Here is a 13,365-nt window from a genome sequence, read left to right on the forward strand (position 1 = left end):
GCACAGCCTCATGACACAAAGTCAGTCCGTGGGACCCTGTAGGGGAAGGGGAGAGCCAAGTCCTGCCAAGGCCTATATACAACAAAGGCATAATAAATAAATACTTAAATAAATGATTGGTTTTTTTTAATGCCATGCTTTTCCATTTCTATCAGAGTGTTGCCATCTGTAAGGTAGTTCTGTATGTACTAGGTTTGGGTGGTTTGTACACTGTCTCTCGGGTGTGGCTAGACCTGTGAAGTTCTGATTTCTACCCTGAGACTATAGGCTTGACTGAAGGTTTTACCTAGAAGTAAACTTGCAATTTAGATTTGTCTCCTTGACAACATTTTGATTTGTGTCTCTCTGTCTTTATACCATGGTAGGACTTTTGAGGTAAACTGGTGGGCTTAGTTCAGTTTCTTCATCTTCAAGAATAAATAGAGCCAACACTGGTGGCCCACTCCTTTAATCTCAGCACAGAAGAGGCAGAGGCAAATGGATCTCTAGTGCTAGGCTAGCCAGGGCTGCACAATGGTACTTTGTTTCAAAACCTAACAAAAGAAAGAGGAGGATGAAGAAAACCTAATCTTTGTCTGATTTAGTCTGGAGGCTCCAGGCTTTGAGAAAATGATCATTGTTTTGAACAATATCCTGTATATAGTTCAACAAATGTCTGCTAAAAGCGATGAAATGTTTTTAAGAAATGACTGTGTATAGAAGAACTTAATGAGGTGTATATGGGAAAGGGTAGCAGAAGTGGAAAAAACATTGCATTCTAAATTGCATTCTTTTTAGATTTGGCAAGAGAGCCTATTAAGTGTTTAGAAAGAAAAAAAAGATTTATCCACAAGAAAAATGGCGTAATAGTCATAGTGGATCCTTTCTGCCCTCTTCCTCTCAAAAGGAGAAAATTGGAATTTATGTTTGTTTAAATAGTTGATTATCAAGCTGGGCGTTGGTGGCACATGCCTTTAGTCCCAGCACTCGGGAGGCAGAGGCAGGCGGATCTATGTGAGTTTGAGGCCAGCCTGATCTACAGAGTGAGTTCCAGGACAGTCTCTAAAACCTACAGAGAAACCCTGTCTCAAAAAAAACAAAACAAATAAGTAAATAGTTAATTCTCACTGTGCCTGGCATGTAATCTTAACTATTTGGAAGACTGCAGCAGGAGTTCAAGGCTTGCTTGGGCAACAGACTAAGGTGAGTCCAGGCAGGTTACTGGAACCTCTAGAAGACAGTTGGAATATGTATATGGCTCAGTGATATAGCACCTGTTTGTTTGGGGTTTTTTGTGAGGCCCTAAATCCAAGCTAAGAAGAAGTTTAGTACCAAAGAGAAAAAATTGATGAGTTTATAAAAATCTTAATATATGTGGAACATACACCAGTAATAACTTTGTTAGCTGTTGATTATTTGAAGTTCTCTAAAGATAAATGAGTACAGATTCACTACTTTTAGACAATACAGTCTTCCCTGAAGTTTTGTGATCACAGTGGAAATGATTACAGAAAAACAGAAGGATGGTTTCATTTATCTAGATGTGATTACTATGTCTGTCTGTGTGTTTACACACGTGTGTTTTTAGGCTCTTTGCTTCTCCCCAGCCCTTGTAGAGTGTATGGTTGTGTCCCTGATTGTTCAGTATAATCGTTTGTAGATTCACTGAGAGCTTATGTAGTAATGCTTGCCTTATTTTTTTTTCTCTTCCACTCTTGTTTATTTTTTACTTTTTTTTTCTTTTTGTGATGTGACATTTTCAGCTGATGTTTTGAAAGCAAATCCTTCTAATTTGGGAGCCCAGATCACAAGAGTGAGTTTTTCTATAGTGTCTTTAGCTGTATATCTTTTTTGTGTGTATGTCTTTCTTCCCTTCCCCCTCCCAATTCTGAAAGATTTGAAATACATTTCATAAATGTTAGGTAAGAAAATTCCTGTCTGTTGAACACCATGCCTTTCTAAAGCAATGTCCACTTTATATTGGGTCAGTTCCCTTTTCCTAAGCTGTTGGAAAAGCATAGGCTAATGGGTAGGCCTTGCTTCACTTTTTATATTATTTTGTTGCACTGTCTTCATTGCAGATGGGTATGTCTGGACTCTGTCACCAGCCTGTCTCATGACACTTCTCTCTTAGTTTTTGTTTCTTTTGTTTTGAGAAAAATTACACAGTGGCATCTGGAAATAAAAAACCCATTCTGTTACTTGAAGTTTAAGTAACAAAATCTTCTTCTTTCCCGTATTCTCCTTCTTCATCCCTGGTGTTCCTCTCAGGGCTATGAAGGAATGAAAAGCTACATAACTGTTTATTTCAGCAGACTGACTGGGTGAAAGTGGTCAGGCTGAGTCTGAGAATGCTAGGGTTGGAAACCTCCCTTGGCTTTAATAGTTACAGGAAACCTGTGTTAGTGCTAAAACCAAACAAAACCCACACCTTTTATTTTATGGTGGGAGGAAAAAGTATTTCTGTTTGTTCTGATTTTGATAAACTCCCCACCCCCATGTAAGCTGTACATTGCTTTTTTAGATCTTATACCTTGGGCAATTTTCTCTACCAGCCTAACCCCTTTCTGTTCACTTCGGCCTGTGTTGCTACAATGTATCTCACATTTGTTTGTCTGATTCTGCATCCCGGAAGAGCAGGTGATTGGTCTCTCTTCTTTCTTCCCGATACTTTAAAATTGTGCCTGTTGCTTCTGAAATCATTTTGTTTTGTACAATAAGACAAATGACATGCTGTCCTAATTACAAATGCCCGTATCCAAGTGTCATACTCAAAATAATTAGTCATTGTGTCTCTGGGTACCATATGAATATAATAGTGTATTCCACGCTAGTATTATAACATTGGTTGAGGGTAAATATTTTACAGGTGTTGCCTTCACATCTGTGTGTCACTTAAAATCACTCACCATCAGTTTCTTTCTTTCTGTTAATTCAGAGATTAAAAGATCTCAAGCAGAGAGAGTTTGCCAGAAATGTCTCTTCAAGATCCCGCAAAGATGAAAAGAAGCAAGAAAAAGCCCTTCGGAGGCTCCATGAGTTGGCAGAACAAAGAAAACAAGCTGAATGGTAAGGAAATTTTACACCGAGTGTTTTGTGGATAAGTAGACTCCTTAAGATTTAAATTTATAGATTTAAAATTACAATTCAACCACTGGATGTGGTAGCTCATGAGAGGGGGCCAGGCAGCAGTAGTGTCACCTTTAATCCCAGCACACAGGAGACAGAGGCAGGTGGATCTCTGAGTTCAAGGACAGCCAGGACTACAGAAAAACCCTGTCTCCAAAAAAAGAAAGAAAAGAAAAAAATGGGAAGAGGGGACACAGCATTGGCTTATGTGTCCTCTCTTATCTTCAAAAGTATGACACCCCTGGCATGTGAAGTATGTATGTATCCAAGTGTTGGGGTCACTCCCCAGAGGAGAGAACATTTACTTTTTGCCATCCCACAGCTCCTACACACACCCTTGATTTGTTGTTATCCTGTGCTTCTGATTTCTACCCTGTGTTCAGTTTGTTTGCTTTTCTGTTCTAAAAAGGAGCCAAAAATAAGTAGGAATTGGAGAAGAGAAAAAGCAAACTGTGAGTGTGTGTGTGTGAGAGAGAGAGAGAGAGAGAGAGAGGGAGGGAGGGAGGGAGGGAGGGAGGGAGGGAGGGAGGGAGAGAGAGAGAGAGAGAGAGAGAGAGAGAGAGAGAGAGAGAGAGAGGGAGAGGGAGAGGGAGAGGGAGAGAGTGGGAAAGGGAATACAGAGGACAGTTCTTTGGAATCTGTCCATACCCCTTTACATGGATTTCAGAGTTTAAATTCAGGTCACTAGGCTTTCATGGCAAAACTTTACCCACTGAACCATCTCAACAGTCTTCTTTTTCTTCAGAGGCAACTTTTAGCTCTCTTTATAAATTAGCAGTTAAAAGATGACCAAGTAGGGATGATCATCATGTAGGCTATACTTTGGCACTTGCCCCAAGAAGCAGCAGCATCTTCTGTTTGTTGGTGTGAGACTTCAACACAATACAATGTCTTAGTCTCCGTGTCTGATTGACTTCTATCTTTGAACAGTAGCAGCATGTACAGCAAAATCTAGATACCCTGGTATGTGGGGTTTTTGACAGCACAAGGTGAGATCTAATAGCTAGTGAATATATAATTGTCTTTATTTATTGAGTTCATAATTCAGGAAATGTCCATATAGCCCATACACTGAAAATTTTTGGTAAGTTATGTAGTCAACACTGGCTTTTTAAAAGTTCTTTTATAGTCCTGTCGTGGGAGTTAGAAGGTTGCTTGTTATGACTATTGTTCATATATATAATAGTTCCTATGGATTTGTTTTCTGTGCCTTCAGTTACTGTTAGTTGCAATATGAAAGTTCATTTAATCCCAGCACTTGAGAGGCAGAGCCAGGTGGATCTTTGTAAGTTTCTGTTGACTAAACTGGTCTACAGAACGAGTTCTAGGCAGCCAAGGCTACACAGAGAAACCCTGTGTTGAAAACCAAAAATAAATAAATAGTAAATTTTGAGTTGTGTACTAGATGTGCTTTATAGTGCCTGAAACATGAATCCTCCCTGTATTTAGTATGTCCCTGCTCCCTCCCCAGTAAAGGGGAAAAGGCATACGCATTCCCATAGCTTGTACTGTAGTGCATTGCTATAACTTCTCTGTTTCTTGTAGTTAATCTCTCGGTGTGTGAATTTATAAATTAAATTCTATCATAATGTAGTGGGGGGCGCTCAGTACAATCTACAGTGTCATGTGTCTGCTTGTGGTCTACCGATATCTACTCCTGTGACTGAAGAGCACGGATACATCACAAAGCATGAGTTTAGATGTGGTGTCCAGGACGTAGGGAAGACTAGTTAATTTCTAAAACAAATATAACCACAAAGTAATCCAGTAAAGGTTTCCAAGACCATGTTCAGTTCAGAATATATACATTTCTAAGCTGCATATGATAGTATATGTTTGTAATACTAGCCTTCTGGAGGCCAAGGAAGTAGGATTTCCATATGGGTTCAAGGTCAGCCTGGGCTACATAACTCAAAGCAAACAGCAAACCAATATGTACTTTTTTTTTTTTTTTTTTCGAGATAGGGTTTCTCTGTAGCTTTGGAGACTGTCCTGGAACTCACTTTGTAGACCAGGCTGGCCTCGAACTCATAGAGATCCGCCTGCCTCTGCCTCCCGAGTGCTGGGATTAAAGGCGTGCGCCACCAACGCCCGGCTCAATATGTACATTTTTAATAAAATTTGAGCTGAGTATAGTGGTATACACCTTTAATCCTAATGTTCAGGCAGATCTCTGGATTAGGGGCCAGCCTGGTATACATGAGCTCTAGGATAGCCAGTGCTACATAGAGAGACCCTGTCTCAAAAAATAAAAATAAAAATAAACTTGAGACACTTGCCACCAACTCTTCATGACAGGAGATAACCCACTCTCTCAGGATCTAACCCCTACATGCATGATATGGCACAAATAAACACATGTGTGCACACACATGCAGAAGGTACAGAGGAAATTAAAGCTTTTTCCCTTTTTAATTTTTTTTTATGTGCATTGGTGTTTTGCCTGCGTGTATGTTTGTGTGAGAAGTCAGATCTTGGAGTTACAGAGAGTTACAAGCTGCCACATGGGTGCTGGGAATTGAGCCTGGGTCCTTTGGGAAAACAGCCTTGAATTCAGTAGTAATCATCCTACTACATGTGTGCATTGCCGCTTGATAGGATGATACATTAAGAAATAAATGTAAGCCAGGTGGTGGCGCACACCTTTAATCCCAGCACTCGGGAGGCAGAGGCAGGCGGATCTCTGTGAGTTCGAGGCCGGGCTGGACCGACAGCCTCCAAAACAATACAGAGAAACCCTGTCTCGTAAAAAAACAAAAACAAAACAAAACAAATAAAACACCAAAAAAGGGGGAGGTGGGCTAGAAAGGTTGCTCATGGGGGAAGAGCACTAGGCTCTCTTCCATGGGACCTGGATTCAGTTTCCACATGATGTCTCACAATCTTCTGTAACTCTGACCTCCAAAGCAATGCACACATATAGTTCACAGGCAAAATACACACATAAAATAAAAATAAAATAGAAAAAATTATAATTAAAAAAGATTAGTAGCATATTAAAGCTGAAACTGTGAGAAGATATTGGTAAAGAATTGGAGTTGTGGGGGCTGCAGAGATGGCTCAGCAGTTAAGAGCACTGGCTGCTCTTCTAGAGGACCCAGGTTCAATTCCCAGCACCCACATGGCAGTTCACAACTGTCTATAACTCCAGTTCCATGGAATCGAGCACCCTCACACAGATATACATGTAGGCAAAAAACACCAATGTACATAAAATAAAATATTTTAAAATTTTTGAGTTGTGAGATAAGCCTTTTTGTAGGGCAGATAGATTAAGAGATAACAATAGCTAACTGGCCTTAGAAATTTAGCATGCTACTTTCATCGAATGACGCTTTGCCTAGCTCTACTCAAGATTTTCCATTCATCAGCATATTGGTAGTAACCTGCAGCTCTGCATCTTTGTGACCTATTTATGATAAATGGAAGGACAAAGAAGAAAGATATATAACTCTAACTCTATCTTTTATTTTTCTTTCTTTTTGAACCACTGTATAGTGCTCCTGGAAGTGGTCCCATGTTCAGACCAACCACAGTGGCTGTAGATGAAGATGGTGGAGATGAGGATAAAGATGAGTCATCAACAAACAGCGGTGCAAGTGCTGCTTCTTCTTGTGGCCTTGGATCTGAATTCTCCACAGATAAAGGGGGCTCCTTCACTGCAGTACAGATTACCAATACCACTGGATTGGCACAGGCTCCTGGGTTAGCCTCCCAAGGTATCAGCTTTGGCATTAAGAATAATCTGGGACCCCCACTGCAAAAATTGGGAGTGTCATTTTCCTTTGCCAAGAAGGCTCCCGTCAAACTTGAATCAATAGCATCTGTTTTCAAAGACCATGCAGAGGAAGGGACCCCTGAAGATGAAACAAAAGCAGATGAGAAGAGTTCTGACCCGGGGGTACAAAAGGTGGGAGACACTGATGGGAGTGGCAATCTTGATGGAAAGAAGGAAGATGAGGACCCTCCAGATGGAGGGTCCCTTGCCTCAACGCTGTCCAAGTTAAAAAGGATGAAGCGCGAAGAAGGAACCGGAGCTACAGAGCCAGAATATTACCACTACATCCCCCCAGCTCACTGCAAAGTCAAACCTAATTTTCCCTTCTTACTCTTTATGAGAGCCAGTGAACAAATGGAAGGTGACCATGGTACACACTCAAAGAATGCCCCAGACAACAAAAAAAGCAGCTCTCCCAAGCCTAAAGGTTGCACTAAGGCGGCAGCAAGCCAAGGAGCAGAAAAGACGGTTAATGAAGTCTCTGGGCCACAAAAGGAAACCACTGTGGCTGAGCCTTCAGAGCCTGGAAACAAAACTGAGACAAAGAAGGGCTCAGGAGGAGGTGTTGGTGAGCAGAGTGTGGAGAGTCGGGAGCCTTCCGAGAGCCAGATGCGTGAATCCAATCCTAAAGTTTCTCAGGCCACCTCAGCAGCAAAGGCAGGCCAAGGACCCAAACATCCCACTGGTCCTTTCTTTCCAGTTTTGAGCAAGGATGAAAGTACTGCCCTCCAGTGGCCATCAGAACTATTGATTTTCACCAAAGCAGAACCCTCTATTTCCTACAGTTGTAATCCTTTATACTTTGACTTTAAACTTTCAAGAAACAAAGATACCAGAGCTAAAGGAACAGAAAAACCAAAAGATGACGGAGGGTCCTCAAAGGATCAGCTCCAGAGCCTTGATCCTGGAGAGCCGGACAGAAGCAAGGAGGGCGATGAGCCTGCTTCAGAGACTGCCTGTAGCAGCCTGGATAAGCAGGAGCCTGGTGGGAGCCATGGGTCAGAGACCGAAGACACAGGAAGAAGCCATCCTAGCAAGAAAGAACCATCAGGCAAGTCCCACAGACACAAAAAGAAAAAGAAACACAAAAAATCCAATAAGCACAAACGGAAACACAAGGCTGACATAGAAGAGAAAAGTTCTAAGGTAGAGTCTGGCGAGAAATCTAAGAAGCGCAAAAAAAGAAAACGAAAGAAGAACAAGTCATCAGCTCCAGCTGATTCTGAACGAGGACCCAAACCAGAACCCCCTGGGAGCGGTAGCCCTGCACCACCAAGAAGACGACGCCGGGCCCAAGATGATTCCCAACGGAGATCCCTTCCTGCTGAAGAAGGAAATAGTAGCAAGAAGGATGATGGTGGAGGTGGTAGCAGCTCCCAAGATCACAGTGGGAGGAAACAGAAAGGAGAACCTCCGGCGTCATCCTGCCAGCGGAGAGCTGGCACCAAACATAGCAGCCACTCCAGCCACCGGAGCCAACCCAGTAGTGGGGATGAGGATAGTGATGATGCCTCTTCTCACAGGCTGCACCAGCAGTCTCCATCCCAGTACAGTGAGGAGGAAGAGGAAGAAGAAGAGGAGGAGGAGGAGGAAGACTCGGGCAGTGAGCATTCTCGTAGCCGCTCTCGATCAGGCCGTCGCCATTCCTCCCACCGTTCCTCCCGGCGTTCTTACTCAAGCAGCTCTGATGCTTCTTCAGACCAGAGCTGCTATAGTAGACAGCATAGTTACTCTGATGATAGCTACAGTGACTATAGTGACCGATCACGAAGGCACTCAAAGCGCTCTCATGATTCAGATGATTCAGACTATGCCAGCTCCAAACACAGGTCCAAACGACACAAGTACTCATCATCTGATGATGACTATAGCCTCAGTTGCAGCCAGTCCCGAAGCCGATCTCGGAGTCATAGTAGGGAGCGCTCAAGATCCCGGGGCCGAAGCCGCAGCAGCAGCTGTAGTCGCAGTCGAAGCAAGAGGAGAAGTCGCAGTACCACAGCCCACAGCTGGCAGCGAAGCCGGAGCTATAGTCGGGATCGCAGCCGCAGCACCAGGAGCCCATCCCAAAGATCAGGCTCCAGAAAGGGGTCGTGGGGTCACGAGAGCCCGGAGGAGAGACGCTCTGGCCGTCGGGATTTCATTCGCTCAAAGATCTACCGCTCTCAGTCACCTCATTATTTCCGATCAGGTCGGGGAGAAGGTCCTGGAAAGAAAGAAGATGGCAGAGGAGATGACAGTAAAGGAACAAGCCTACCCTCCCAGAATAGCAGTACTGGCACAGGAAGGGGGTCGGAAAGTGACTGCAGTCCTGAAGATAAGAATTCTGTCACTGCCAGACTGCTACTAGAGAAGATTCAGTCCAGGAAAGTGGAGAGGAAACCCAATGTGTGCGAGGAGGTGCTGGCCACCCCTAATAAGACTGGCCTCAAGTACAAGAATCCCCCACAAGGTTACTTCGGGCCCAAGCTCCCCCCTTCTCTTGGTAGTAAGCCTGTCTTTCCACTGATAGGGAAGCTTCCAACTACCCGGAAGCCCAATAAGAAATGTGAAGAGTCTGGCTTGGAAAGGGGTGAAGAGCAGGAACAGTCAGAGCCAGAAGAAGGGTCCCCAGGGAGTAATGATGCTCCATTTGGGCATCAGTTCCCAGAGGAAACAGCTGGTCCCTTATCAGACCCTCCCCCAGAAGAGCCAAAGTCTGAAGAAGCGACTGCTGATCATTCTGTGGCTCCACTAGGCACCCCAGCACACACTGACTGCTATCCTGGGGATCCAGCCGTCTCCCATAACTACCTCCCTGACCCCAGTGATGGGGATACCCTGGAGTCTCTGGATAGTGGCAGTCAACCAGGCCCTGTGGAATCCAGCTTGCTGCCTATAGCCCCAGACCTTGAGCACTTCCCCAGTTATGCTCCTCCCAGTGGAGAGCCTAGTGTTGAGTCAGCAGATGGGACAGAGGATGCTTCCTTGGCTCCCCTCGAGAGCCAGCCCATCACCTTCACCCCCGAGGAGATGGAGAAGTACAGCAAGCTCCAGCAGGCTGCACAGCAGCATATCCAGCAGCAGCTTCTGGCCAAACAAGTAAAGGCCTTTCCAACCTCAGCAGCCCTGGCCCCAGCCACACCAGCCCTACAGCCCATCCACATTCAGCAGCCAGCCACCGCCTCTGCCACCTCCATCACAACGGTTCAGCATGCCATCCTACAGCATCATGCTGCCGCTGCTGCCGCTGCCATCGGCATTCACCCTCATCCTCACCCCCAGCCACTTGCCCAAGTACATCATATTCCCCAGCCCCATCTGACCCCTATTTCCTTGTCCCATCTCACGCACTCAATCATCCCTGGCCACCCGGCCACCTTTCTTGCTAGCCACCCTATCCATATAATTCCTGCTTCAGCCATCCATCCCGGACCCTTCACTTTCCATCCTGTCCCTCACGCTGCCCTCTACCCTACCCTGCTTGCACCACGGCCTGCTGCAGCGGCTGCCACGGCCCTCCATCTTCACCCTCTTCTTCACCCCATCTTCTCAGGTCAGGACCTGCAGCACCCTCCCAGCCATGGTACTTGAGTTGGGAGTTGTAAGCTTAAGTTGGGCCAGGGAAGGTGACCTATTCTTTATTCTTCCCTTGGGGGTGTTGAGCCATTTATACCAGCGAGTAAAAAGCTGGAATGGGCAGTGTCTTGACAGCCAAAGAAATGAGTTTTGGCTTGCAGGGATGGATTTAAATTTGAGGTTTGCTTTGGGTTTACTATCAGGGATATCTTCCCCCTTTCTATTAGTTCCTCCTGTGTTTCTAAGCTAGGGAACACCAGTAAGTGCTACCCACACTCCTCTGCAGCAGACTGTCAAGTATTGATACTCCTCCCCTACTTTCTAATCCTCTGCTCTTCCCCCTCTGTAAGTTTAAAATGTTTTCCTCCTCTAATGGATTGTCACCAAAGCACTTGCCATGGGCCCATCTGGTCTTGCCTTCTCAGTGCCACGAGGAAGGCCTGGCTGACTCTTCAGTGGTGGAAACTCCACCACTTTTGGGCAGTGTCTTTGAACATTGGTGACCTGTTGTCCCAGGTGAGGTGGAAGAGGGAGTCTAACCTAGAACCAAAAGCAACTCAGGCTGCAATTTGATCATTTTCCTTACAAACAGAGCCACGCATGTGGCACTGCTGTCCTCACGCCCTTCATCCCAGAAGATGCATCTCCATATCCCAGAAAAGAAGATCCTATCATGAGTAGAAGCTACGCGGAACACAGAGTCACACGCGCTTCCCAGAGAGGAGCTCATGTCTGGAGGGTATATTTTCTTCTGTTATGATGTTTTCTTCTTAATTTATAGGATTTTTTAATGTAAAATTGCACTGAACTCTAAACATAAATGCTGCTTTTTGTAGCCCATATTAAAAAGGTTCCGTATTTGTAGTATACTGCAATAATATTTTTTACATCCAGCTCTTTAAGTGATCCTTGTTCTGGTGGCTTTCTGTAAATATGTTTGCCCTAGTTGAATTAAGAAACTTTAAAGGTTATAAAGTTAAAAAAAATAAAGTATTTGTTTTCTGCTAGATGCAAAAATGACTAAGCATGTATATTTTATCAAGCTCCTGTATTTTTTGAAGTTATGAACTATAAAAATGTTAAGACTTCTTTCCCCTGGGCCAAGTGTTAAGTAATGTGCAGTAATTGGTTCATCCTGCATGGGATTTTGAGTTAATGAGCAGTGGCAGCTGCAGGCATCAGGAGGACACTCAGTCGCAGTCGTTTCCTGATATGTACAGAGAAACAGTGGACTCCATGGAGGAGGGGAAGATTAGTTCAACAGCTTTGTTCTCTGGAAGCAGTGACACACACTGGTTGTCTGGGAAGAGGGACCCTTTGGTTTCCCTGGGTACCTTGTTCTGGACAGTCTATTTGCCTTCCTAGTATTTAGCCCCCTCTGACAATTTTTTTAATGTGCCTTTTGGGTTGGCTAGAAACTAACATAGAAGTAGACCAGAGGATAATAGAGTTGGACAGTTTTCTCCTCATTTTGTTGGGAGGTGAGCACATCTATAGGTTCTTGGAGGGCTTTGGCTTCACAGTTCTGTGCGTCTGCCCAGCTTGATTCCAGCAGTAGAGGTTCCTTTGTTCTTTTCTCCTGTGACACTGACCAGAAGTGCAACAGTCCCTCTTCCCCTCTTGCCTTCACCCAGGCTCTCAGCCCTAGTAACACTCTGACCCAAAGGTGCTTGTAATGCAGGTCTCATCTCTGTTGTTAGTGCTCATCTCAGTCAGCTGACAAGATAAACCCTACTTGCCTAGGCCAAGGGTCTCTATCCATGCCTTCTCAGATCCCCAGAAGGAAGAGATTTTTGACTTTATATAAGAAGCAAGTACTGGGCAAATGAGGCACTTGGCTGAGCCCCTCCCACCTGCTCAGTCCTCGTCTGATTCGTAAGGATCGCTTTTTGGATAACTAGCCCTGGAAAAATGAAATCATCAATTTGAAGTGAAGGGACTCATTTTCCTTGCTTTCAGCCCATGTAAATATTTAAATAAAACAGTATTAACATTTTGTGCTGCTTCCCATTAGTTGTAGATTGAGCCCTACTCTGGCCACCTCTCTGCCTTTCTGGAGGCAGTTTTCTTTAACTTCCAGAATAGTAGTTTTAAAACTGCAGAGAAAAAAGAAAAGGAAAAACAAAATAACCTATCCTTACTTACAAGCATAACAGATTGTATTTAACTTTATCACACATGATAGAGATATATATGCTGTAAAATGAGGGAAAGGAACTTTCTAATAAACCAATGCTTTGTGGAAACTTAGCAGAGTCCGTTGTGATTGTTGCCACTTCCACTCAGCCTGGGCTAGTTTGGAGGTTGGGTTATAAACAATGTTGGAAGTAATTAAATGATAGATCCTTCTAAACCAGGTGGAGATACTTGGAATTGTTCTTCCGGGAGCTCAGTTTGTCCAAGGATCTGGATGATTTACATACAGGGGAAGACTTGTGTGTGTTCCTCCTGGTCTCTGGGCAGTGGAACTACAAGATTTGTCTGACCTTTGACCTCCAGGTGTGACTGTTACCAAGCTTGAATTACTGTCCTCGACCCCTGACCACCACTATAATGTTGGAGTGCAAAGCTCTACTCAGCCACATAAGGAGGGCAGGGAAAGCTGACTTGGAAGGCATGCACAGTGACAGTTTCACTGTCCCTCAGCCTTTCACGGAGTTGTGTGATGTCTCCTCGGATCTTTTTTTTTTTCTTTTTTTCTTTTTTCTTTTGGTTTTTCGAGACAGGGTTTCTCTGTATTGTTTTGGAGGCTGTCCTGGAACTCGCTTTGTAGACCAGGATGGCCTCGAACTCAAAGAGATCCACCTGCCTCTGCCTCCCGAGTACTGGGATTAAAGGTGTGCGCCACCAACGCCTGGCTCTCCTCGGATCTTTTAATGCCACCATGTGCTCTCTACCACAAAAGAAGCTGAGTGCTCAGAACT

At 44.4% G+C, this 13,365-nt stretch overlaps 1 protein-coding gene across 9 annotated transcripts in view; it reads left to right on the forward strand.

The window, feature by feature from the left end:
* Gpatch8 (G-patch domain containing 8) overlaps positions 1-12,691 on the forward strand; it is a 69,202-nt gene extending 56,511 nt beyond the window's left edge. For all 9 annotated transcript variants that reach the window (XM_005070112.4, XM_040749820.1, XM_013113307.2 and 6 more), the window contains 2 exons: positions 2,918-3,048; positions 6,607-12,691. In XM_005070112.4, the coding sequence (XP_005070169.1) occupies positions 2,918-3,048; positions 6,607-10,456 (3,981 nt within the window). In that variant the 3' untranslated portion in view covers positions 10,457-12,691. The remainder of the gene's footprint in view (positions 1-2,917; positions 3,049-6,606) is intronic.
* The last annotated feature ends 674 nt before the right edge of the window (positions 12,692-13,365 follow it).

This window comes from Mesocricetus auratus, unplaced genomic scaffold (genome assembly GCF_017639785.1).
Source record: "Mesocricetus auratus isolate SY011 unplaced genomic scaffold, BCM_Maur_2.0 Super-Scaffold_100007, whole genome shotgun sequence".
Classification (NCBI taxonomy): domain Eukaryota; kingdom Metazoa; phylum Chordata; class Mammalia; order Rodentia; family Cricetidae; genus Mesocricetus; species Mesocricetus auratus.